Source organism: Urocampus carinirostris, chromosome 2 (genome assembly GCF_059441175.1).
Source record: "Urocampus carinirostris isolate Australia breed hairy pipefish chromosome 2, RoL_Ucar_1.0, whole genome shotgun sequence".
In the NCBI taxonomy this organism is placed as follows: Eukaryota; Metazoa; Chordata; class Actinopteri; order Syngnathiformes; family Syngnathidae; genus Urocampus; species Urocampus carinirostris.
In genome coordinates this window covers 57,489,626-57,513,376 of record NC_142350.1, presented here as the reverse complement: position 1 = coordinate 57,513,376, position 23,751 = coordinate 57,489,626, and the positions used below count along the sequence as shown (strand labels likewise).

Below are 23,751 nucleotides of genomic sequence, written 5' to 3'. Positions count from 1 at the left end.
GCAGACCATTTACAGCAATCCAAAATAATTGGCGTCCTAAGAAATAACTCCGTAAAAAAGCATGATTTTCCTTCAAACATCCCTCTAAATCTGGTTTTTTGTTGAGCCACCAAAATAATGTTATTTGTTTATAGCAACCTAAACAATTTCACTATTTTGTTTAAAAAGTAGATCACATTGATCCAAGTAAAATTTTCTGTTTTAGTCAGCTCAGGATTTCTCTTTTGATTAACGTTTTGAGCGTACAATTTGTAACTGTGGTTTATTCTCTCTTCAGTGTGCCGAACCAAAAAGGTACTAAATATTTCACAGGAGTGATTAAAAAATGTTGAAAACCACTGAACTAAAAGATGAAATGGTAGTGTACAGTAGATCGCATATGGCACACTTTGCATTTGATTATTTGCTGCATATTCACATTGAACACATACTGCAGCTCTTTGACCCGGGAGCAGAAAGGCAGAACTAATTCTATTCTATGTGGCTGTATCCGTATTTATAATATGTTCACATGTGCATGACTCTGGAAGTGATACCACCTCAGACACTAGAGTATGTGATGTCCAGCTCATAAATAAGGAAGTTAATAGGCCACAGGTAAAAGATACACGTTTCTTCGTCGGAATAAAAAAGCAAGCAGAGTTTATGAATTATATGTGAGAAATTCATTCCCTGCAAAGGCATTAACAAATCTGGCACGTGTACCCGTGTCGGTCTAAAAATAGCTGCGGCGGTTGGTGTCCTTGTGTAGTCAAGCTGATTGCCTTGTTTTGCTTACAATGCAACATGCGAGGCCTCGGGGAAAGTACTTTTGACTTCAAACAAAAACACAGTCTTTATTGATTCGCCTTTTTTTGTTCAAGAAAAATATGCTATATTTCAGTGCTATAGTGAGCCATCTTTGCTGATCTTATTTGCGCTGATAATTTATCACTTTCTGCTTGGACCAGTGTGACATTGCTAATCCAATATAATACATCAATAGTATTAGCATGGCCTGTGTGAAGAAGAAAGGTGGCAGAAACTGCCTAGGCAATTTTTAGGCATGATTAAAGAGGATCTGTTCTGTTTTTTGCCGTTTTTGAGGCTTGAGCCAGTCTCCATGTGAAAAGCTAAACTACCCTGGAGAGACTAAAAACATTAAGCAGCAGCAATATTCTTAACCTTTCTGACTCACACTCAGTGTGAAAATACAATTAGTGCATTTTAAATGTTCATTTTTGTTAGTCGTGCATGTATTACAGCAAACTAATGTGGTATGGTAGTCTCATCTCATTAGCTGCACCGCTTATCCTCAGTAGGGTCGCAGGGGTGCTGGAGCCCATCCCAGCAATCATCGGGCAGTGGGCAGGGGACACCCTGAACTGGTTGCCAGCCAATCGCAGGGCACACAGGGTCAGACAACTCGCTCGCATTCAAACCTAGGGACAATTTGGACCGGCCAATCCACCTGAAATGCATGTCTTTGGAATGTGGGAGGAAACCGGAGTGCCCGGAAAAAAACCCACGCAAGCACGGGAAGAACATACAAACTCCGCACAGTAAGTCCGGTAGCTGGATTTGAACCCACACAGGAGGTTCCCAAGACCTTAGAACTGTGCCGCACACGCTGGTATGGTAGTATGTTTATTAAATAATTGGTTCCATGTGTGTAATTTAGGTCAAGAATTAATTATTTCGGTTGATAAACCAATTATTAGTCGCAAACTCGATTTTTATGGGCAACGATAGGAATTTGTTTTGGTGTCAGAATTTTAATCAAAAGGATAATTCAATTGAATGACAGGAAGATTTATCAATAAGCAAAGAAAACACAAGTTTGTCAGGACCAGAACGGAAACAGGACCCAATTGCGTAGCGCTCTTTCCTTAAGTTTTATTGAAGGAAAGAGGAAGGGCTGTGCCCACGATCCGGTGTTCGCTGAACGCGGGAAGCAAGTCGCTCTCGTACTCGGACTCTGATTGGCTCACTGTCCCTATTTAAACCCACTCTTTTCTGTCACCCGTTGTCAGTCCGTCTGCAAACCTCAGTTTACTCTAGACAAGCTTTTTCGACCCTGACTCACACCTGTTTTGCTCCCGTCTGTTCCCCGGCTTCGACCTGTTTTCTGATCATGACCACGTCTACTCTCCTCTCCTGGGTTTCGACTCGTTGCTGATCCCAACCACGTTTTTTGCTCTCCTGTCCCGGCTACTGACCCGTTTTTTCCGTTCCCGACACCGCCATCGCTCGTGTGACTTGAGAAGCGCTATATAAATGCAGACCATTTACAGCAATCCAAAATAATTGGCGTCCTAAGAAATAACTCAGCAAAAAAGCATGATTTTCCTTCAAACATCCCTCTAAATCTGGTCTGCATTTATATACACGCCACTTCCGCGTTCAGAGAACCTGCTTCCCGTGACCAGCGATCACCGGATCGTGGGTGTAATCCTTTCTTCCCAATAAAACTGAGAGAAACATAACACACCTATATTCTATAGCTTATGAATGAGCTATATTTCATTTTGACAATATCTGTGTATTGTTTGTTATTGCAACATCCGTTGCAGCCTGGTCATCCTGGAAGGGGGATTACCTCATGTCCCTTCTCAAGGTTTCTTCATTTTTTTTAATGAAGTTTTTGAGTTTTTCCTTGCCCTCATGTAGGTTTTAGATCAGGGGATGGTGTAATAATAGTCTGTGATTTGCAAGAATCTGTGGTCTGTGCAGCCCTTTGAGACTCCTTGTGATTAAGGGCTATACAAATAAACATGACTTGACTTTACTTGACATTCATATTTTACAAATCAGGTCACAGGCAAATTAAGATGTTGCTATTTCTGGGTAAATTTATTTCAATATGGATAAGATGTGACCGAATTTAATTTGACCTCATTCCAATGCCATTAAGTAGACTAATTGTGTATTTGCAGGGGAAAGCAGCAATGATACAAGAGCTCAAGCGGGTGTTCACAGTCTAGTGGAGTCCCTCTACGGCCTGCAGGGAGAACGCAGCAAACTCAGAGGAGAATTGCGAATGTTGCACTCGCAGTTGGAGCAGAAGGACAGAGACAGAAACTCACGTGTACTGGCCTTCCAGCAGCAAGTATGCGTAGCGTGCTGTGATATACAAACTAAAATTCGGGTATGTTATAATGATGTATTTGCGCAGATTGATGAGCTGAAAAGTGGAATTGAAGAACGCGAGGAGGAGCTGTGCAGACTCAAAACTGCTACTGTAAGTTTTATTGAGTGCTACCAAAGGAAATTAAATCATCACACTGAAGTATACCTAGTGCATGGTCACTGCAAATTAAGTGTTAATTTTATTTTTTTTTTTATTTTTTTTTTTTCATGTATTATTTTTGTCAATTGAAAAAATATGTTAAAATGAGCAAAATATCTATATATGGTGGATAAGCTTTAATAATTGTTCAAATGTATACAATTAATAGACTTAAATTGTATTGAAATAAGCAAATCTGTCTATAAAAAATTTAAACATTTGCTTAAATATTTTATTGATTGAAGTTATAAAATTGATGTCCATTTTATCAGGGGACACCCTGAACTGGTTGCGAGCCAGTCGCAGGGCACACAGGGACAGGCAACTCACTCGCTCATTCACACCTAGGGAAAATTTGGACCGGCCAATTAACCTAATATGCACGTTTTTGGAATGTTGGTGGAAACCGGAGTGCCCGGAGGAAACCAACGCAAGCTAGGGGAGAACATGCAAACTCTGCACAGGAAGGCTGGTAGCTGTATTTGATTCCATGACATATACCGGTACATAAAACTATTTTAAAAAATAATAATAAAATAAAAGACACAAGGGCAACGTTTTTTTTAACTGTAAATTACCTAGCGGACACAAGTAGCCAGTTTTTTTTTGTTTAGTTTAAATAATATATGACACAAGTAGTTTTTATGAGAGTTTTTAACAATTTTACAAAAAATGATCTATTTTCTGAAAGAAAATAGTTTGTATTTTGAAATTCTAATTCTAAATTCTAATCATGACACTATTTCTTTTTTATTCATTTCCATACAGTATGCAGTTGTGTCTAATGGGCAAGAGAAAGAAAAGTACTGTACATTTTATTTTCTCAGGGTGCTACAGATTCAGAAAAACGAGTGTTGTGTCTTTCGGCGGAGAACGAGACGCTCAAGCAGAGCCTGACTGTCACCCAAGGCCTTCTGCAGCAGCTGACCGCTGCCCCCTCACAATCCAGCACCATGCTCATTAAAGTGAGTCCCACCACCACTCCCGTTCACTTCACTCGCATGCTTATAAACAACTACGATTTTCTGGCCCAGGAAAACGAGAATCTGCGAAGCCGGGTGCAGCAACTGGAGGCCTCCCTACAGCAACGCGCTGAGCGTCTGTCGCAATTGGAGCAGCAGAGCGAAAGGAGCGAGTGGCGGCGGGGGGAGGAATTGAGAAGGCGAGATGACAGGGTGAGGGAGCTTCAGCTGGAGTTGGACAAGGAGAAGGGCAAGGAGCCAGTGGTTAAGGTACATTTCCAGTTTTAGGATCAGCAAATTTGACATGGATGCAATCTAGGACAAGCTTACTATCGTCATTGGTCCTCCTAGTATGTCACCCAGACTGTTGAAGTAGAGTCCCCGGCCACTGTGAAGCAACTGACCAAAGCCAGACAGAGGAATGAGCTGCTTTCCGAGAAGTTAACCAACCAGCATGAGCGCTGCAAACAGCTGGAGGAACAAATCCGTAAATCGGATGAATATAGCTGTAATCTGCAGCACAAGGTAAAGAAAGCAGAGCTTTAATATCATTACCATATTACCCATTTCGAGTATGCACGCTGGTGTTTTGTCACAAAGCAAATGAACTGTATTCAATGAAGCAAACAAAACAAATGAAAATTAGAACAATTGCTGGTTGAATATATAGCTTTTGGTGCAATCAAGAAGCCAAGGTACAACAAAATAAAAGAGTGAAGGGAGGAGCTTATTTTGTCATGATGACTGATTAGTATCACCTGTGCCCGCTCGTTCAGCGCCAGCCGCTGTGGGCTACCTGATTGGTTCCCCGTCCTTTTTAAGCTCAGTCCTTTCACTCACCTGTTGTCAGTCCGTCAGCGAACCTCTGTTTCCACATGGCAAGCACTTTGACTCTTGTTGGTCCTGCTTTTCGCACCCGTTTTTCCACCCGTCCGTTCCTGATTTCCCCGTTTGTCTCCGGCTACGAGCTGTTTTTTGACCCCGACCACATTTGCTTTCCCGTCCCGGCTTACGACCCGTTTTGGATCCCGACCCTGTTTTTGCTCTCCTGTCCCGGCTATCGACCTGTTTTTTCCGTCTTCGGCACCACCATCTCCCGCTCAGAACACAATCCGATTTTGCGAACAGGCTTGTGGTTAACGTTACGCATCTGGGTCCTGATTCCGTTCTAGTCGTGACATATTTAGAAAAAAAAATTCTAATAGAAAAATGTGCTTTGCTGCCCTATTTTGGCATTCATCTGCAATCACATATGAATATCGAAATCCTTTCAGATTTAGCCTAATTACTAAAGGTTGATTTATTATAAGATACTTTTCAGATTTATTTTAAAACTTCGGAAAAAAAATTGCATTGGCTGTGCATAACCCCCATTTTTGTGAACCAAGACCAAAATTATGGTGGTTAATGCTAATATAAATCTACTTGAGGAACCAGAATTATTGAAATTCAAAATCAACTTGGACCCAATTTGGATGCAAAGAAAACAACAAAAACAAAAACAATAGTATTGATAATTTCTGCTAATATCAGATCGGATGAAATCAGTATCGGAAACCCTGAGCCGCAATATTTGTATTGTATCTGTCACGACCAGAACGGGCCCAATTGCTTAGCCCAATCAGGGCCCAATTGCTTAGCGTTTACCACAAGTTTTATTGAAAGATAGAGGAAGGGCTGCGCCCACGATCCGATATTCGCTGGACGTGGGAAGCAAGTCGCTCTCGCACTCGGATTGTGATCCGAATGCGGAAGTGGATCTTCCTTAGCGAGCAATGGCGGTGTCAGGACAGAAAAACAGGTCGGTAGCTAGGGGCTGGGAGAGCAAAAACGTGATAGGTGTCGGAAACGAGTCGTAAGCCAGGACGGGAGAGTAGACGTAGTCGGGATCAAAACTGGGTCGTAAGCCGGGATGGGGGAGCGGTCATGGTCGGGATCAAAACAGGTCGTGGCCGGAGACAAACGGGAGCAAAAACAGGACAGGCGGGAGTCAGGGTCAAAAAATGACTTGCCTTGTATCAACAGAGGTTCGCAGACGGACTGACAGCAGGAGAGTGACAGGACTGGGTTTAAATAGGGACAGGGAGCCAATCAGAGTCCGCAGAGGTTGGCGCCAAATGAGCGGGCATAGGTGATTCACATCGGTAATCATGACAGTATCAGAAGCAAAAATGAGTTTTTTTCGGACACGTCTGGGTATATTGAGAATTTTATTTTGGAAAGAAAAGAAATAAATTCAAACAATTAGTGGTATTAAAGTGTTAGGCCCGACCGGCATAAGTAGCCAAATGTGCCAGGTAAGCCAAGGAACAGACTCAAAGACCACAATGTCGCAGGACAGGATTTATTGAAATAATTGAAGTGTAGATGTGGGATACCAGAATCTGAAGGAAGTCCTGATGAATGGGATAAGGGGGTGGCGAGCGTCGGGCTGGAGACACTGGCTTTCGGAGCAGAGCAAAAAAGAGGAGTAATTGGTTAACAGGAGGCATAGGCAACAAACAGGAAAGGAATCCAAAAATATAAGTTTAAAACGTGAGTAAAAACGTGGATCTGCTTCTAGGAGAAACTGAGATCTTGGCAGGGGCATGGCATAACACAAAGCTTCAACTTCTCGGTTAAAGACGGTTTTAACATGAGTTAAAAGGCTAATGTTGGTTTGACTCCTAAGTAAAATCAGCTTCAAAGCGTCTTTAACACTGTAACTATCATGTCAAAGGTTTGAATCTGTAAGTTTGAGTCAAAGCTTTTAAGATAGTTTAAAACTCGAGTTAAAGAATCTTCAAATGTTAACTCACATTTAAACTTTTGAAAACGCTACAAATAAAAAGTACTTGGAGTTTAAATGGCGAGCTTCCCTTTTGTGAACATATCTGCTCTCCCTCTTCACAGATTGCAGCCTATGAGCGGGAGATAGGTGAGCTAAGAGAAGAGTTGTTGAAGGAGATCGGTCACTTGGAGGAAAGGAAGGAGGAAGCTGTACAGGCCGCTGCAAACTGCTCGGCAGAACACTTTCAGGACTTGCAGCACCAGTTCTTCAGTCAGTCATTATACACGCTCTTTTTGTTCATTTTTTAAATTTCAACCTAACTGGCACATGTTTTTTTTTTGACAGCTTTACAGAAGCGTCTGACTGCCCTCCCTCCAACTCTGCGCTGCATGAAAACTGACTATGCCAGCCTCCGGAGCCAAGTTCGGAACTTCTCAGAGTTTTATGGAGCGGCGATTAAAGAGGCAAAGAAGCAGGTGACCATTATTCTTGATATGAGAAAGTGGTTGAGTTCAGGTACCAAATGTTATGAATTCTGTTTACACAAAAATTAGTGAGGTTTTTTTGTCCGGTCAGATTTACAAATAAATAGACCTATATCTTATCCATCATTTGATTGGCAGAGCAAGAAAGCAATATATAAACTGTAGCATAGGAAAAAAACGTGTTATTGCCTTACCTCAATTAAACAAAATCAATCCTCTGCTGCTTTTGAATTAAAACATCATAGATTATGAAAAAAAATACTAGATGGCTTGACTTGCTGTTAGCTTGCCAATATTCTCACTAATTCCATTTTTAGGAGCGTATGAGTACACCAAATCAGAATCGTTGGTCTCACTATCTCCCTCTGCCATGAGGCAAGACAACTGCGTGCCTCACTTTGCATCTGCAGATGCTCAGCACCGTAATATGTCAAATACTAAATTCATTACTAATATTCGTGGAAAAACCCAAATTGCGAAGTTAAATGAGAAACAAATTTAACATTGAAGAAATATTATATATACTGTTTATACCAGAGCCATATCCCCCTAGTGGGAGGTGGCTAGGGTCAAGAACACATTAACATTTTTGACTCTTTCTGGGAGATTGATACAGAGTAGGGGATTCCCAGCCCAACCCAATTAATGTGTTGCATCATCTCGTTAGGTGACCAAACCCCCCAATACCAACCCCTAATGCCAAGCACCAAGCGGGTAGGCAATGGGTACAAATGTTGTTAGTCATAGGTATGGCCCGGCGGAGGCTCAAACCAGGAATCTCCCAGTCTTGGGGCGGGCACCCTACGCCCAAGGCCACCGAGCTAAAGAAATATAAGCATTTAATATATTTTTAGTGTTATATTTCCATCATGACAGGTGAGGCAGAGCATCACTGGTTCCTGTACCAAAGTCTATGCATCCTATTGACACAAAATTATTGCTGGCATTATTTCCCTGTGGCAGGTTTCAGCAGCAATCTCTGAGATGTCAGAAGCCAACAAAGACCTTCTGGAGAAATACAGGAAGGAGGTTGCGCTGCGCAGGAAGTTGCATGAGCAGTTGGTAGAATTAAAGGGTATGTATAAATAGCAAATATTTTCTTCTGTGATTCTGGTCGACATATTGTTGTTTATTGGCAGTTGTAAAGCACTGTAAGTTCTTATGTATGTTTTGTCTGCAGGCAACATCCGCGTGTTGTGCCGCATTAAACCGGTGCTGAAAGAGGACCAACACGAGGAGGGCCAATCGGTAGTCGTGACCACAGATCCTGACAACGAGTCCTCTCTAAGCGTGCTGAGTAAAGGCAAAGGTCGCACTTTTGAGCTGGATAAGGTCTTCCATCCTCATGCTGGACAGGAAGAGGTACAGCTATACAGCACAGACAAAGGAATTTAATTGTCCAGATAGGTGTTATCGCATGTTATCGTTTTTTTAGGTCTTTCAAGAGATTGAGCCTCTTGTAACTTCATGCATCGATGGCTACCATGTTTGTATATTTGCCTATGGACAAACCGGCTCTGGGAAAACATACACAATGGAGGTAATGATGTTGGTTCTATACGACAGCTAGGTTACTTCTGCATGAGACTAAGACAATAATTTTGCTTATCCTTTATTTATATATCGTTCACATGAAGGTTTGGGTATACACTCACAAGAACCAAGCCTGGCCACAGACGATAATCATCTAGAGATAAGGGTACTGACACTGTAGTTTTCAGGCTAGAACTGCATCAGTAAGAAATATATCATTAAGAGAAGAAAAAACATGTTTTCGGAAGGAAATTTACTTGATAAAATTAAGACTTAACAGAATAGTGCTCTCAGCAGAAATTCACGGTCACTAATCGTCCTGAAGACAAGCAAGTTATGGTTGATTTCACATTTCTGATGGTAACTGCTGTAATGTTTTTTTCGTTAGTTTGAAAAAAAAATAAGGGAATGATGCTATGAGAAATGATCATGGATCAGAATAACTGATGTCCTTGAGGAAAAAATGAAATAGATAAATTGATCAAAGGGTCACGACCAGTACAAGCAGGGGACCCAAATGTGTAACGTTTCACACAATGCTTTATTAAGGGATCGGGGAAGTCAGGGCGGGAGGATAAAGACAGCAATCTGGTGCTCGCTGGGCAGGAGGAACGGGAAGCCTTCGCGAACGAAGCGTGGTCGGAGATCGGGACGAGTCGTGCAGCCGGGACGGGAGACGGAGCATTGTCGGAGATCGTAAGAAGTCGAGCAGCTGAGACGAGCGAAAAGCCAGGGATCGGGGATTGATACAGGAAACAGAATCAGTATTCGGGTAGCCAGGACAGGAGGATGGAGCTTGGATCGGGGATTGATACAGGAAACAGAATCAGGATATGGGTAGCCGGGACAGGAGAACAGAGCCGGAGTCAAAAGTGCTTGCCTTGCATGTGCTGAGGTTCGCAGACGGACTGACCAGGAGTAAACAAGAATGACGTGTTTCAATAGGAGGGGGACTAATTAGGGAACAAGTGGCAGCTGGGGCTGGAACAGTGAGCGCAGGTGAGGGCAATTGACAAAAAAACGTTTACCTGAACTAAAATATTCATTGCCTAGTGGCAAAAAGTAAAATTGTTTGGTCGTAGATAAAGCTAAGAAATAAATTTGAATAATTTGTCATTTACCTTTTAATAATGAATCCATTAGTTTAATTGTAATTCCAGGAACCTGTGACTAATTTATATATATATATATATATATATATATATATATATATATATATATATATTTCAATTAATTACCTACGTGGAAAATCGTGGCATTTAGGCAAATTGGCCCCAAAGCCGTGAGTGGATTCAGATGCTCTATTAGTGCTAGGATTCATTCATTCATTCATTTATTTTTGCATTTCAGGCAATGACATTCATTTTGTGCACATGTAATTAACACTTCAATGCATTACAGAATGCCTGGAAGGATATGGGACGAAGAGAACTCTAACACTGATTTAAAATTGGTTGTTCTGGAATGAATATTTTCCACATTATATATTTTTCATGAAATAAAAACATTAGTTTAATACATGTGTGTTGGTTAGACTGCATTGTTTATAATCCAGAGAGACTTTTAAAAGCGAGGTTTTAATTTTTGGCCCTATCGCCCCATCCTAGTCATTGCATCTTCTTAAGTCCTTTCCGTCAGGTACAAAAATGCACTCTTGCAGTTTATTTTTCCCATTGCAGCCAATATCAACACATCATTCATTTAAATTAACACCGTCGGTCTATGTTTTGCTATTTAAGGGCAGTGTTGAGAACCCTGGCATCAACCAGAGAGCCCTGAAACATCTCTTCAGCGAAATAGAAGAACGAAAAGACATGTGGTCTTACACGGTCACTGTCAGCTCTGTGGAGATCTACAATGAGGTGCTACGGTACGAATACAGGGCAAAAGCGAAGCATGATGACATAATTTTCAATAGTCTATGATATATTTTGACTGGCAGAGATCTACTTAGTAAAGACGGTGAGAAACTGGACATCAAGATCAACCCTGACGGAACGGGACAGCTGCACGTGCCAGGCCTCAGAGTTATTGAGGTTAAGAACTTTCAGCATATAAAAAAGGTGACCATTTTTCTCTCTTTACTTTTAGAAGAAACAGTCCGATTCATAATTGCTAACAAAATAGCTTGTATATTTTAGTCCCTGTGTATTCAAAATCACTTTGTAATGTCACGACCGGTACAAGCAGGGGATCCAAATGCGTAATGTTCAACATCATACTTTTTTAAGGGATCAGGGAAGTCAGGGTGAGAGGAAAAAAAGACAGTGATCTGGTGCTCGCTGGCCAGTAGGAGCGGGAAGCCCTAGCGAACAAAGCATGGTCGGAGATCGGAACAAGTCGGGCAGCTGGGACGGGAGACCGAGCGTGATCGGAGATCGGAACAATTCGGGTGGCCGGGACGTGCAGGTAGTCAGAGATTGATACAGGAAACGGAATCGGGCAGGATACGGGTAGCCGGGACAGGAGAACGGAGCTTGGATCGGGATTGATACAGGAAACAGAATCAGGATACGGGTAACGGGGACAGGTGAACGGAGCTTGGATCGGGGATCGATACAGGAAACAGAATTAGGATACGGGTAGCCGGGACAGGAGAAGGGAGCCTGGATCGGGGATGGATAAAGGAAACAGAATCAGGATATGGGTAGCCGGGACAGGAGATCAGAGCTTGGATCTGGGATCGATACAGGAAACAGGTCGGGATCAAAACGTGAGCCTGAGTCAAAAGTGCTTGCCTTGCATGCGCTGAGGTTCGCAGATGGACTGACCAGGAGTGAACAAGAATGACGAGTTTAAATAGGAGAACTAATTAGGGGAATGAGTGGCATCTGGGGCTGAACGAGTGAGCGCAGTCGAGGGCAATGAGCAAATCATGACAGTAACTAGTGAGCTGTAGGCTAGATCAATCAGGCTAAAGAAATATCCAATTCATTTGTTCTCAGATTTTAGCCAAGGCCCGCAGGAACAGGATCACATTTGGCACCCAAATGAATCAGCACAGTTCTCGCTCCCACGCTCTGCTCTGCATCACCGTTCAGGGAACCGACCTCGCTACCGGCTCTAAAACCACCGGTCAGTTTCATAAGAAATACCCACGCTCTAAGTAATATAATCCGACATTTCCCCTAAAAGGGATAAGTGACATTTCTTAATTCAGCACCTCTGACATTTCTTTTTCTTGCCTTTAGGGAAGTTGAATCTGGTTGACCTGGCAGGTTCTGAGAGGGTATGGAAGTCCGGCGCAGAGGGCGAGAGGCTGAAGGAGGCACAGAATATTAACCGCTCTCTTTTGGCCCTCGGGGACGTCATCCAAGCCCTAAGAGCGCGACAGACTCACATCCCGTTCAGGAACTCTCGCCTTACGTACTTGTTGCAGGACTCTCTGGGGAAAGGCAGCAAGACGGCAATGGTGGTGCAGGTAGGGCTTTCATTGGGGATGGGGTACCAAAAACAGTAGATTCGTTGATCAAAATCAAATAGTTCCATGTTTAGGTTCCGAAGCCCGGCGTTCTTAAACGTTACTTTGTGGGTAGAAGAGTTGTCAATTTTCCAGGAAGCACTTCAACGCAGCATTGTATGTACAATAGCGAAGTGTTTTCCAACCAGTTTGTTGCGAGACCTTGTCTAATGTGCATCATAAAATTGCTCAATTTGATCTTTGCAAAAAAAAAAAAAAAGGCGTTGATTAGTATCTTTACATTATATACTAAATATCTGCTCATGAGGTAATGCAAAGAATTAAAGAACCCATTTTGTTCAAGTTACAAGGTAGTCAAAGATTGTTTGTTCCACTGCCAGATAATTTATGATAATTTTATGTGTAATAGGTATCATTTTCAGGTCTTTTAAAAAAATTAAGATAAAAATTTAGTACAATTTGAAAAACTGGAGCGAAAACATAGTAAAATTCAAAATTACAGCAGCAAAACGGATACAGCAACCTGGATTACCTCCTGAGCCACAGTCAAGTCAAGTTAATTTGTATAGCCCTTAATCTCTTCTTGGCTCTTGGGATCACTAGTAGACCAGCATTTTCAGACCGAAGGCTCTGGACCGGACAATAGGGGGAAATTAAATCTGAAAGATATGAGGGAGCAAGTCCATGCAAGATTTTGTATACTACCAACAGAACCTTAAAATCACATCTTAAGCTAACAGGGAGCCAATGCAGGTTAGATAAAATCGGTGACCACAAAACTTTGTACTTTCAAAATTTGTAAACATTATATCTCAAGGTTTAAAAAACACCTAAAGTTGGCGACAGGAATTAATCTTTAAACGTTTTTGATGGACGATATGCTTTGAGATTTTTTCGATGAAAAAAAGATGTGCTAAGGTCAAAAAGGTTGAGAATCACTGAACTAGCATAACATCAAAAATATTTATACCTGTTAAGCGTGATTTGTTCATGTTTTGGCTTTTTAAAGGTTCTTTATTTCATCTTCTCTGGTCCATTTTAATTGATATCATTATATTGGTACATTATATGCCCAATATTATCTATTGAAAAACAAATGAATGTTTAGGGGCAGGATTTTTTATTATTGGCCTCTACCCGTCAACTGTTGGGTGTTACAATGTACCTAATATGAAAAATGATTGTTCTCAATTTTGGGGGCTGTTTTTTGTTCAGTAACCTATATCGCCACACAACATTAGATAAGTGCCAAAAATCGGTACCTTAAATAGTAGTTTTGATTTGCAGGTACCAAGAATTGGTAGTGGTTATAGTGTGAAAGCTACCCATCCCTAGCTACAATGAATGGAGGGTTCACCATCGAGTTTTTTTGTATGTTTGTATCCGGTGTTATGGTGGCATTAATGTTAAACACGTTTGCCTCACAGTTGAGATCCTGGTTTTCAATATTTACATCTCAGCATAAATTTGGCAGGTTCTCTTTAACTGACTCAGATTTCCCTTCTTTTCCAAAGGTGTCTTCTCTGGATAGCAATGTCGGTGAGACACTCTGCTCACTGAAATTTGCCCAGAGGGTGTGCAAGGTGGAGCTAGGCCCTGCAGCCAGGAAGATCGAATCTGGCGGGCAGTGCGACTGATGGAGTGACTTTCACACGGTTCTACTTTACTACAGCAACCAACAGCTATCCTGCTCAAGGGCTAACTAAATCCGTCCAGGTCTGACATTATCGCCAGACTAGTGAGCAACCTCCGCCATCATCGATCACATGCAGGAATATGTATCTCTTCAGTCAAGAGTGCAAAAGCAATGTCTGCCTCTACAACGTCTGATTTAATGCTTCCTTGAATCACTGTTCTCTCACTTTCCCTTGGACCTATTCACCCATGATCAACATTGAGAACATCGTCAGCATTTGATTATGAACTCCATGAACATTCATATGCTCATCTTGTGATGTTTTGAATATTTTCAAGTGTAGTAGTCCAACATGTTTTGTGATGACACCTATATTATCGCATATATTTGCAGTACTGTAGTTTATGTCCTACCTGGGGAGATTGACTAAATGCTTTATTTCTTTTTAGAGCCTTATTTCTGCCCTTCAACGAGGGCAATGGCAGACAAGAAAGCGGGTGGCCTTGTATTTGTAGTGCAGCTGAGGAGAGTTTGGGCATATATGTTTAGTAAATGCACTTTATGGTTATAGAATAGGCTGCTGAGGTGATGGCAATACGGTAAAATTTCACTCGTGAATGGTATACCAAAAAATATTGTTTATTCCCAGTTCCATCCTTCGAATCAAACTTTGATACACTAGTAGCAAAACATCCGTGTGATTCTTACTTGCCACTATATAGTTTTCCCAAAAAACACGATGTATGTAAAACGTGTGGATGCAGGGTGATCCAATAAAATACAGGGATTTGAAAAACACAAGTTGTACTTTACTTCTATTATGAATGCAACCATATGATAAAAAATAAAATGGTTGTTTAGAATTCAACCAAATTGAAAAGATTGTACCATTGGATTAGCATGATACAAAAAAAATCATAAAGAGCGGACATGGTTTGCAGCACATGCCTCTGACAAAATATTCCCAGAATTGGACATGTGATATTCACATCTCCAGTCTGACTTTTCTCTCCAAATCAGTCAGAGTCTTCCTGTTCTGCATTTACTGCTCCCACTGCGCTGGCCAGCTCCTCCTCACTGCCTTTCAAACGATCGCCTGGACAACACATGCAAATATTTATCAGTATTTCAAAAATATAATTGACAAAAAAAAAAACGGTGTTATAATACTAACGAATGAGTTCAGCAATGGCCCTCTGTGTTCTCCTTGATAGCTTCTCCAGTTTCTTGGCAACGTCTCGCTTGAGATCCCTATAAAACCAGACTGTCAGCCACTTCACGCCAAAGTAAACATATACAATGTTGGATTTACCAATCTGGTTTCCTGGGGGCCAGGTTAGCTAAATCCTGTGAAAATCAAATTGTACACAGTTAAAACCAATAATTTATGCAACTGAAATGAAGACTGAAGAAAAAAAAACGCACCACTTCTTCAATAATGGGCTCTGGATTAGCAGCCTTCAATTGGTCTTTGACTTTATCCTCAACTGTAACCATAGAAATCTTGATTAAATCGAGTGTAATTGTAATAATTTTATGTATACAGTACACCACTACACCATGGCTCAGCAACCTTTTTGAACCAGACAGCTACTTTTTTGTTACTTTATAGTGCAAAGAGCAACCAGGTTGAAATATGTTTCTAAAATACAAACTTTTGTCATTATGTTGTTACAATATTATATTACTAATGGGTTGTAATTATTAGAAGTAGCGTTGAAATAACCACAGTCAACTACTGGCAATGGACTCCGGCGCTTCATCACTCTTGCTGCTGCTGGACCTTAGTGCTGCCTTTGAGATTTTGGACCATAATATCTTACTAGAACGGTTAGAAAAATGGATTGGTCTCTCAGGAACCGTCCTCTTATGGTTCAGATCCTACCACTCAGATAGTACGCACTGTGTTAAATATGGTGAAATGACATCTGAGCTCTTTAGTGTTACCTGTGGTGTTCCGCAGGGTTCAATACTTGGTCCCCTTCTTTTCAGCATTTACATGCTTCCATTAGGTGATATTATTCGCAAGTATAATATCAGTTTCCATTGCTACGCAGATGACACTCAACTATATCTTCCGATAGAGGAATCTGCCACACTAAATTGGGGAAATTTGGAGGCCTGCCTCACTGAGATAAAAGAATGGATGTCACTCAACTTCTTGCGCCTCAACTCTGAAAAGACCGAAATGCTAGTTATTGGTCCATCTAAATGCCGTGACTTGTTCTCAAAAATGGCTCTGAACAATGACAAATGTAATATCACCCAGAGTGACTCATTCAAAAATGTAGGTGTCATATTTGACCCTGATCTGTCCTTTCAAACACACGTTAAGAACATTACTAGAACAGCTTTTATCCATCTTGACATTATCTGTGTATTATTTGCCCTCATGTAGGTTTTAGATCAGTGTCATAATAGTCTGTGGTTTGCAATAATCTGTGGTCTGTGCAGCCCTTTGAGACTTTTTGTGAATAAGGGCTATACAAAAAAACATGACTTGACTTGACAAGACACTGATCTTGTCAATGATTTATCATGCCAGTTAGAATTCAAATTTCCTAGAAATTCACAATGATCCATCACTGGTGAGCAAAATTCAGAATCTGTTAGCAGGCTACTCAGGAGTTCTTAGGGGGATACCAGGTGCCCGCGGGCACCATGGTGAAGACCCCTGCACTACACAGTACAGCGACATTAACTGGTTCCAAATATTAGTATCAATATCATTTGCAGGAGATGGCAACAGGTGAATAACTTTAACAACAGACACATTTTGAACAAATTTGAAAGTTGAAAATAAAGAATGCACATACCTGATGCCGGTTTGGCTTTGGGGACCTGTCTCTCCTTTAGTTCATTATCCTCTGGTGTGTAGTTTCTCAGCTTCAGATCCCTGAACAGAAACAGAAATGAGACACTATCATTAACTCAATAGCGTATCATTTTCCAGTACATTTTAGAGGTCAAGACACTTTGGTTCAATGTCCTGAGAGATTTTTCTTCTGTCATGATATAAATCGGGGGCCGGAACCTATGGCTTGCGAGCAATATACGGCTTTTTTCATGAGTACATCTGGCTCGGAGATACATTTACACTCATCTATAACTTTTCTATGGAGTCTAATTGTCGGTGTGAGCAAAGCAAGGCGGCTGGTTGGTCATTACGCAGCCCCATGGTGCAGAGGTCCACGGTTTCATTCCAGTGACCACAGCCTCCCTGTGCAGAGTTTGCATGTTCTCCCCGTGCCTGTGTGGGTTTCCTTTGGTTTCCTCCCACACTGCAGAGACCTGCCCACTGCCTAAAGATAGCTAGGATAGGCTCCAGGACCCCTCGCGACCCTACTAAGGTTAAACGGTACAGAAAATGGATGGATGAAGATTATATATATCTGTGTCATAGGTATCTTTCTCATTTGCAGTATTTTGTGACACTTTTACCAAAGAACTTTGCCTGCACTTGGTTTTAAATAATTATTTATGACAATAACGAGCCTCAACGCTCTTTATGTAACTGCGGTAGGGATACAAATTTTAAATCATATATTTTTGTTGATATGGGACAAAAGTTCTGGTATTATCATTATTTCCAAAATCTTATCAGATGACAAAAAGTCACACTTTAAAGATTTAGCTTTTGTGTGGAGAGCGGGTTTGGAGGGTTTGTTTAAATGTTTTCTTAAAATATACGGTATGGCTTTGTCACCAAAAAACAGGGGCTTTTCGGGTCAAAAAGGCTCCCAACCCTAATAAACATCTTACCTCAAGAGTGTACAACCTGTGTCCCCCATGCTACCATGCTCCAGCAGGGGGTAGTGTGGCCTTTAGGCAAAAGTGACTTATTAGAAAAAAAAGACCATCTGCATCCCTGTATGAACGCCTGTTGATAGAATGAAGGCTGGGGAATAAAGTGGGCCTTTTTCCCCTGCCAGTGAACTCATCTAGTTAAAGAGCCCCACCTGCTCCTGGGCATAGACAACAACTGGCCGAGGAATGCCGTCCTTGACATTCTAATTACTTTCATCAGGAATTCTTGGCAAAGTCAGCCCGACGACCACACAGGGTCCGAGTATATGAAAGTAAACTGCCGTCTGGCCATGTGTGGAACAAGAAAACAGTTCTCTGAGCTTGTGACCGGGCTAACTGGGGGCACCTAGCTGACACATTCATCACCCTGCCCCGCCCTCCTCATCACCTTCCTCCCTCCCTTTTGGCTGACAGATGCGTGCCTTGTATGGCTAAAAACAAGGATGCTACTCATGTTTGCGGATTTTCGTCTTTATCAATCCAATTGAGACATGTACAAACACGTTGAGGCGGAAGGGTTATGTGAAATGTCAGTCAAGAATAAATCAGGAAGGAGTGTCTCTGTCATTGCATTCTCTATAAAAAAAATAATGGAAAACAGCCAATATTGTGTTTGAGCCACCCGGAAAAAAAAAACAGTACACAAAGGTGAAATGAAAAGGCAAAGAATGCACCTGATTCTGACCAATGTTATGAGGTTGTCTTACATTAAACAGTTCCTACTAGTGTCTTGGTATAAACACATATATCTATGACAGTAACGGTAGTCTAAAGCAGCGGTCGGCAACCACCAGGCCGTGGACTGGTACTGCACCACGGGTCTTTAGCTACCGGTACTGTATTTTTTTCGTGTACATAGGCGCTTACAGACGAGGTTTTGGACGATCGTTTGTAAGTTGAATTTGTAAGTTTTCAATGCTATATTTTCTATGTTTAAGGTTCATATAAGTATGTTTAAGGCTTGTATAAGTAACCTGTATTGTTTTGTACTAAAAAAATAAAGATTTCATAAAATAATAGACTCCATAAAGATGAATAAAGTTGAGTTAAACTTACTTCTGGGAGATGCGCTTGAAGAGGTCCTTCTCCGTGGTAAGAAGTGCCCGAAAAAAAGCGTTTCGACCATTTTCTCAACCGCATCAAGCTTTCTTATTAAATTTTCATTTCAAAAGAAACAGCTCGCCACTTCTTTACTCTTTACACCAACCATATTGAATGGATGAATGAGATATTAAACAATAAGAATGTCAAAGTTTTTAGCATGCTAGAGATAGTGTAGGCGTAGTTTGTGAGGTTTTACGGTGATAAGCTCCCGTATTTGAGAAATGGTTGATCAGTCGACAGGTATCACCGCGCACATTTGCTCTTCATTGGACGCAACAAGAGTCAAACCCGCAAAAGTGAGAGCTCTGATAAAAACATAGGTTAAGGCATTAGATTTTAGCACATCATCACACTATTTGAAATCACAGAACCAAGTTGGCACGCCATTTTTATCTTGAAGGCACATGTTATTGGTCAATCGTTGTACAATGTTGTTTCATGAGACCCGTTGTGATTAAGGGCTATACAAATAAACATGACTTGACTTGATGACTTCACTTAACTGAACACATTCCCACATTGCTCCATAACAACCTCGTACATTGTGACACCGTTACAAACTAGAGCTTGAAAAAAAAGACACCTCTTGTCAATAAGTATTACTCATAATCTTCTTAACTGCTTCTTTTTTTTTTTGCAAAATCAACCAAATGACAGCCCGTATCTCACAAAAATGTTATATCAGGATAGTCATATCTCAGTGTCATTAAATACTGACAACCGAATTCGACAACTTTTCTATCGATAATAATAAGAAAAATGGAAGCTGAATAGGAATCTTGAGATGGAAAGGATTATTTTATACACACATTATCAATAAATATATTAATTCTAAGGCAGCACGGCGGCGCAGTGGTTAGCGCTTGAGCGGCACAGTTCATGTCATGGGAACCCGTCGTGTGTTCAAATCCAGCTCCAGACTTCCTGTGAGGAGTTTGTATGTTCTCCCCGTGCTTGCGTGGGTTTCCTCCGGGCACTCCGGTTTCCTCTCACGTTCCAAAAACATGCATTTCAGGTGAATTGGCCGGTCCAAATTGTCCCTAGGTGTGAATGAGCGAATGAGTTGTCTGTCCCTGTGTGCCCTGCGATCCCCTGCCCACTGCCCGGAGATGGCTGGGATGGGCTCCAGCCCCCCCCCGCGACCCTAATGAGGATAAGCGGTACGGCTAATGAGATGAGATGGGATATTAATTCTATCTATCTATCTACCTTGGTCATATCCCTCAAGAAGGGTGACCAACAGCAAGACACACACATACAATAACAAAGAAAATAAAAGAGAAATAAATAGCAAAAAAAAAAAAAAAAAACCACACAAATTTTTGGACTAGCTCTAGCTTCCATTATATTTAGACCTCTTTCCTGCAGTGCACTCATAACACCATCCATCCACGTCAATCACGGCCTACCTCTTGGTCTCCTTCCATTTGCTTCTGCTCTGTAGATTCTCTTCAAAATTCGCTCCTCAACCATCCTCTCCATGTGTCCAAACCAACCAAGTACTCTCTTATCCACACGCTTGCTCAGTTCCACTACTACTCCAGTTCTGTCTCTCACAATTTCATTTCTATATATATATATATATATATATATATATATATATATTAATTAATATATTAATATATATATTATTATAATATATTAATACATTTGTTATTTATGTTGACAGTGGAAATTTAACTTCACCCACAAAATCAGTTTTTTTTATTAAATATGGAACTATTTGGAGAAACTTGCTGCACCCTGGAACACAACCATTAATATTATTATTTGGAAGTGGGTTGTTTTTGTCTTTTTTTTTTAAACAAACACCTCAACCGTGCGACTCTTCAAATGTCAAACACTAGTTTTGCAGAGTAATACCTCCTAAATTTGAATGTAATGCATTACATAGCGGCTCAAAAGTGGGTTCCTCGAATTGCATACAATAGTGGATTAAGTCTAGTCCAATTTTAATTTCCCGCCCTTTGTATTGTCATTTATAAAGGCCGTAATCGAATTCTCATGAGAGAAATCTGTTTCATAGTACAGAGAAACTCCCTCTGTGTCGTCACCTTCCAGTCATTAAATATAAACAATGGAAAAGTCTAGTAGGACAGGAAAGATGGCTGCTTCTGCATACCAAATGACACCAAGCTGCAGGATACTTGAGAACACGAGAACGTAATAGTAAACAGAATTTAATGTGTCACCAATAATTGGTGTTGAGGTGAGTTACAAAAACACTAAACTGTGTTTCATTTAGACCACTTCCACTTAAATGGGCAAATAATAACTCAAGATATTTAAAGACACAGACAATGCATTTTGACGGAAAACTAACTTGTGTCTCTGCTCTGGCGTTTCCTCTTCCAATGAGGCTTTTTTATTCTCTGGCTCATCATCTTCTTGCTCTCGCACCTGTTGAAATAAAACAAATTGTTTTCATCAGTAAAAGTACATCATGATTTACGACATGTTTTAAAACGACATAGATGAAACTATGTCAAGGTAACAATAGTAAAAAAATCTATCGAAAAGGAAAAAGAGGGCTTTGAGCTTCGTTGAAAACTAAATCACTCGTAATCGGATATTGCGACTCCCCAAATAGTCTAGACAATTATAAAAAAAACGTGCGCGCGTGTGTATGTGTTCGTATGTAGCTTATAGGCTCTGAAACGGCTGAAAGGATTTTCATGTAAATTTACACAGTAGTAATTTCGGCCTTTGTGAGTGTCTTTAGCTATGTTTTGTGTCAAGGCACCCTCGACAAATACCAAGAAATTTGATAAAAATCTGCTTACTTGTACAAGCCGTTCTGGAGCTGTATGCGGTCATACTGCTCTTTGGCACTCCCTAGTGGCTCCCTGGTACGCTTTAAACAAACCAGGGCCCCAACAACCTCGCTTAAGTATACATTGCAACGCTAAGCCCGGCAACGACATACCATTATGCTTGTTAATTATTAAAAATTATTATTAAAAAAAAGTATGTTTATCGTGTTCATTGAAAGATGAGCCCACAAAGTTGAGAAAATAGTGTGTAAAAGCATTTTAATCAACTGCAATCACATGTTGTAACCTAGTAAACAAATGTCCAACTTGCACATATCCTGGAAAAAGAATTATGGTAACAAAGGATATCAAATCCCACCCCATGTGCATTTTCCTGGAGACGCTTCCTGTCTGTATGCTATAACAATTCATAGCTCAGACCCACTCTTGAAAGGGGAGTACAAGAGGAAAGCAAGGAATGTCAACAGCTCCATCAAACCTGGCTTGACAAATTAATTTGCCACTGTATTGTAACTCAGTGGCATTTGGTGCGTGCAGTGAAAATATTTCATTACAACAATGCATTTGTCTCACTGTTATTTGAAACAGAAATCTGCTTTAATATATAAAAGGAATTAAGCCCAGGGCAGCACGGCGGCGCAGTGGTTAACGCGTGTGCGGCACAGTTCTGAAGTCATGAGATCGAACCTCCTGTTTGGAGTTTGCATGTTCTCCCCGCGCTTGCGTGGGTTTCCTCCGGGCACTCCGGTTTCCTCCCACATTCCAAAAACATGCATGTTAGTTCAATTGGCCAGTCCAAATTGTCCCTAGGAGCGAATTGTCTGTCCCTGTGTGCCCTGGGACTGTCTGGCAACCGGTTTAGGGTGTCCCCTGCCCATTCATTGCCTGAAGATAGCTGTGATAGGCTCCAGCACCCCCTCGACCTTACTGAGGATAAGTGGTGCAGATAATAGATGGATGGAATTAAGCCCAATTATTTTTTACAATGCATTGTTTTAAGCACTGTCTGTATGGCATGGCATGTCTCACTTTTATGTTCCTTTAATTTTGCTATGCAACTGAAAAAAAGGCTATTGTCAGTGTTATCACACTAGCTATCCATTTTAATTCCAGTTCAACTCCACAAGGCAGTAGAATTCGAATTATCATCATTGTCATTTCTTAAAATGTAGTATTCAACGAGATTAGACTTGGCACTGCAGGATAAACACAAAATAAAGACTTAATAGAGGAAAACAAATAAAAGGGATGTCAAGACAAAGCAGCAAGAATATTTACAAGGCAGTGGAATGAAAAATACTGTATTGTGACAATAATGCAATAAAAAGTGCTATAACGTATAGAAGCAACACAATTCCAAAATAATTCGATAAACAATACCCATTTCAGTGTTAACTTACAATCGCTTAGAAACAAGTTGATTTAATATAGTGGAGGTTTGTTTATTTCTATCTTTTTATTTTTGAGGTATTTGCTAATGCGTTTTAAATTTTAATTTTCCGATAGTCAGGATATATTGAACATGAAGTAGAGCCAGTCAGTGACGTCACATTAAGCACATAAGCTAACTCCTAAATATGCACAAAAACAAAGCAGGATATGAAATTGAAGCTTATTCACAGTGGGTTTTAAGATATTACATGGAAAAAAATCTTTTATATATGTTCCTTATTATCTGATGTGATCAAAATGTCCTTAAATACAAGTTAACTGTGATACACCGGCTAACTAAAAGCTAACAATTGCCACAAGTAAATCTCCCTCATAAAATCGCCTCTTTTTTAGGCACCAATTGTTTTTCCAAAAGACTTAAAGTTGCACTTACGTGAAGTTGTTTATCCCTCAACGCTTTCAATCTTTCTTTACGCTTTAAAGCTTGTTCCTGTAACGACCCAATGTTTCTTTCCATGTTTAGATCAACACGCCGCTCGGTAGTTCTTGACTCCATTATCCATTCCAAATCCTACCTGAGGTCAGTGTAATCGACTGAC

At 40.8% G+C, this 23,751-nt stretch overlaps 2 protein-coding genes across 2 annotated transcripts in view; one reads left to right on the top strand and one right to left on the bottom strand.

The window, feature by feature from the left end:
• LOC148372684 (kinesin-like protein KIFC3) overlaps positions 1-14,890 on the top strand; it is a 21,624-nt gene extending 6,734 nt beyond the window's left edge. Inside the window, exons 6-20 of the mRNA XM_088327263.1 lie at positions 2,916-3,088; positions 3,155-3,220; positions 4,096-4,233; positions 4,303-4,500; positions 4,582-4,755; positions 7,123-7,270; positions 7,346-7,476; positions 8,449-8,560; positions 8,666-8,847; positions 8,921-9,025; positions 10,758-10,888; positions 10,961-11,081; positions 11,964-12,093; positions 12,210-12,439; positions 13,954-14,890. Of these exons, the coding sequence (XP_088183389.1) occupies positions 2,916-3,088; positions 3,155-3,220; positions 4,096-4,233; positions 4,303-4,500; positions 4,582-4,755; positions 7,123-7,270; positions 7,346-7,476; positions 8,449-8,560; positions 8,666-8,847; positions 8,921-9,025; positions 10,758-10,888; positions 10,961-11,081; positions 11,964-12,093; positions 12,210-12,439; positions 13,954-14,076 (2,162 nt within the window). The 3' untranslated portion in view covers positions 14,077-14,890. The remainder of the gene's footprint in view (positions 1-2,915; positions 3,089-3,154; positions 3,221-4,095; positions 4,234-4,302; positions 4,501-4,581; positions 4,756-7,122; positions 7,271-7,345; positions 7,477-8,448; positions 8,561-8,665; positions 8,848-8,920; positions 9,026-10,757; positions 10,889-10,960; positions 11,082-11,963; positions 12,094-12,209; positions 12,440-13,953) is intronic.
• Positions 14,863-23,751, bottom strand: ccdc12 (coiled-coil domain containing 12). Its single transcript, XM_088327271.1, has 7 exons — positions 23,586-23,751; positions 21,310-21,386; positions 16,892-16,971; positions 15,501-15,562; positions 15,388-15,422; positions 15,250-15,326; positions 14,863-15,171 (listed from the first exon to the last, which is right to left on the bottom strand). The coding sequence occupies exons 1-7, from the start codon at positions 23,706-23,708 to the stop codon at positions 15,092-15,094; spliced, it is 534 nt and encodes a 177-aa protein (XP_088183397.1). The 5' UTR covers positions 23,709-23,751; the 3' UTR covers positions 14,863-15,091.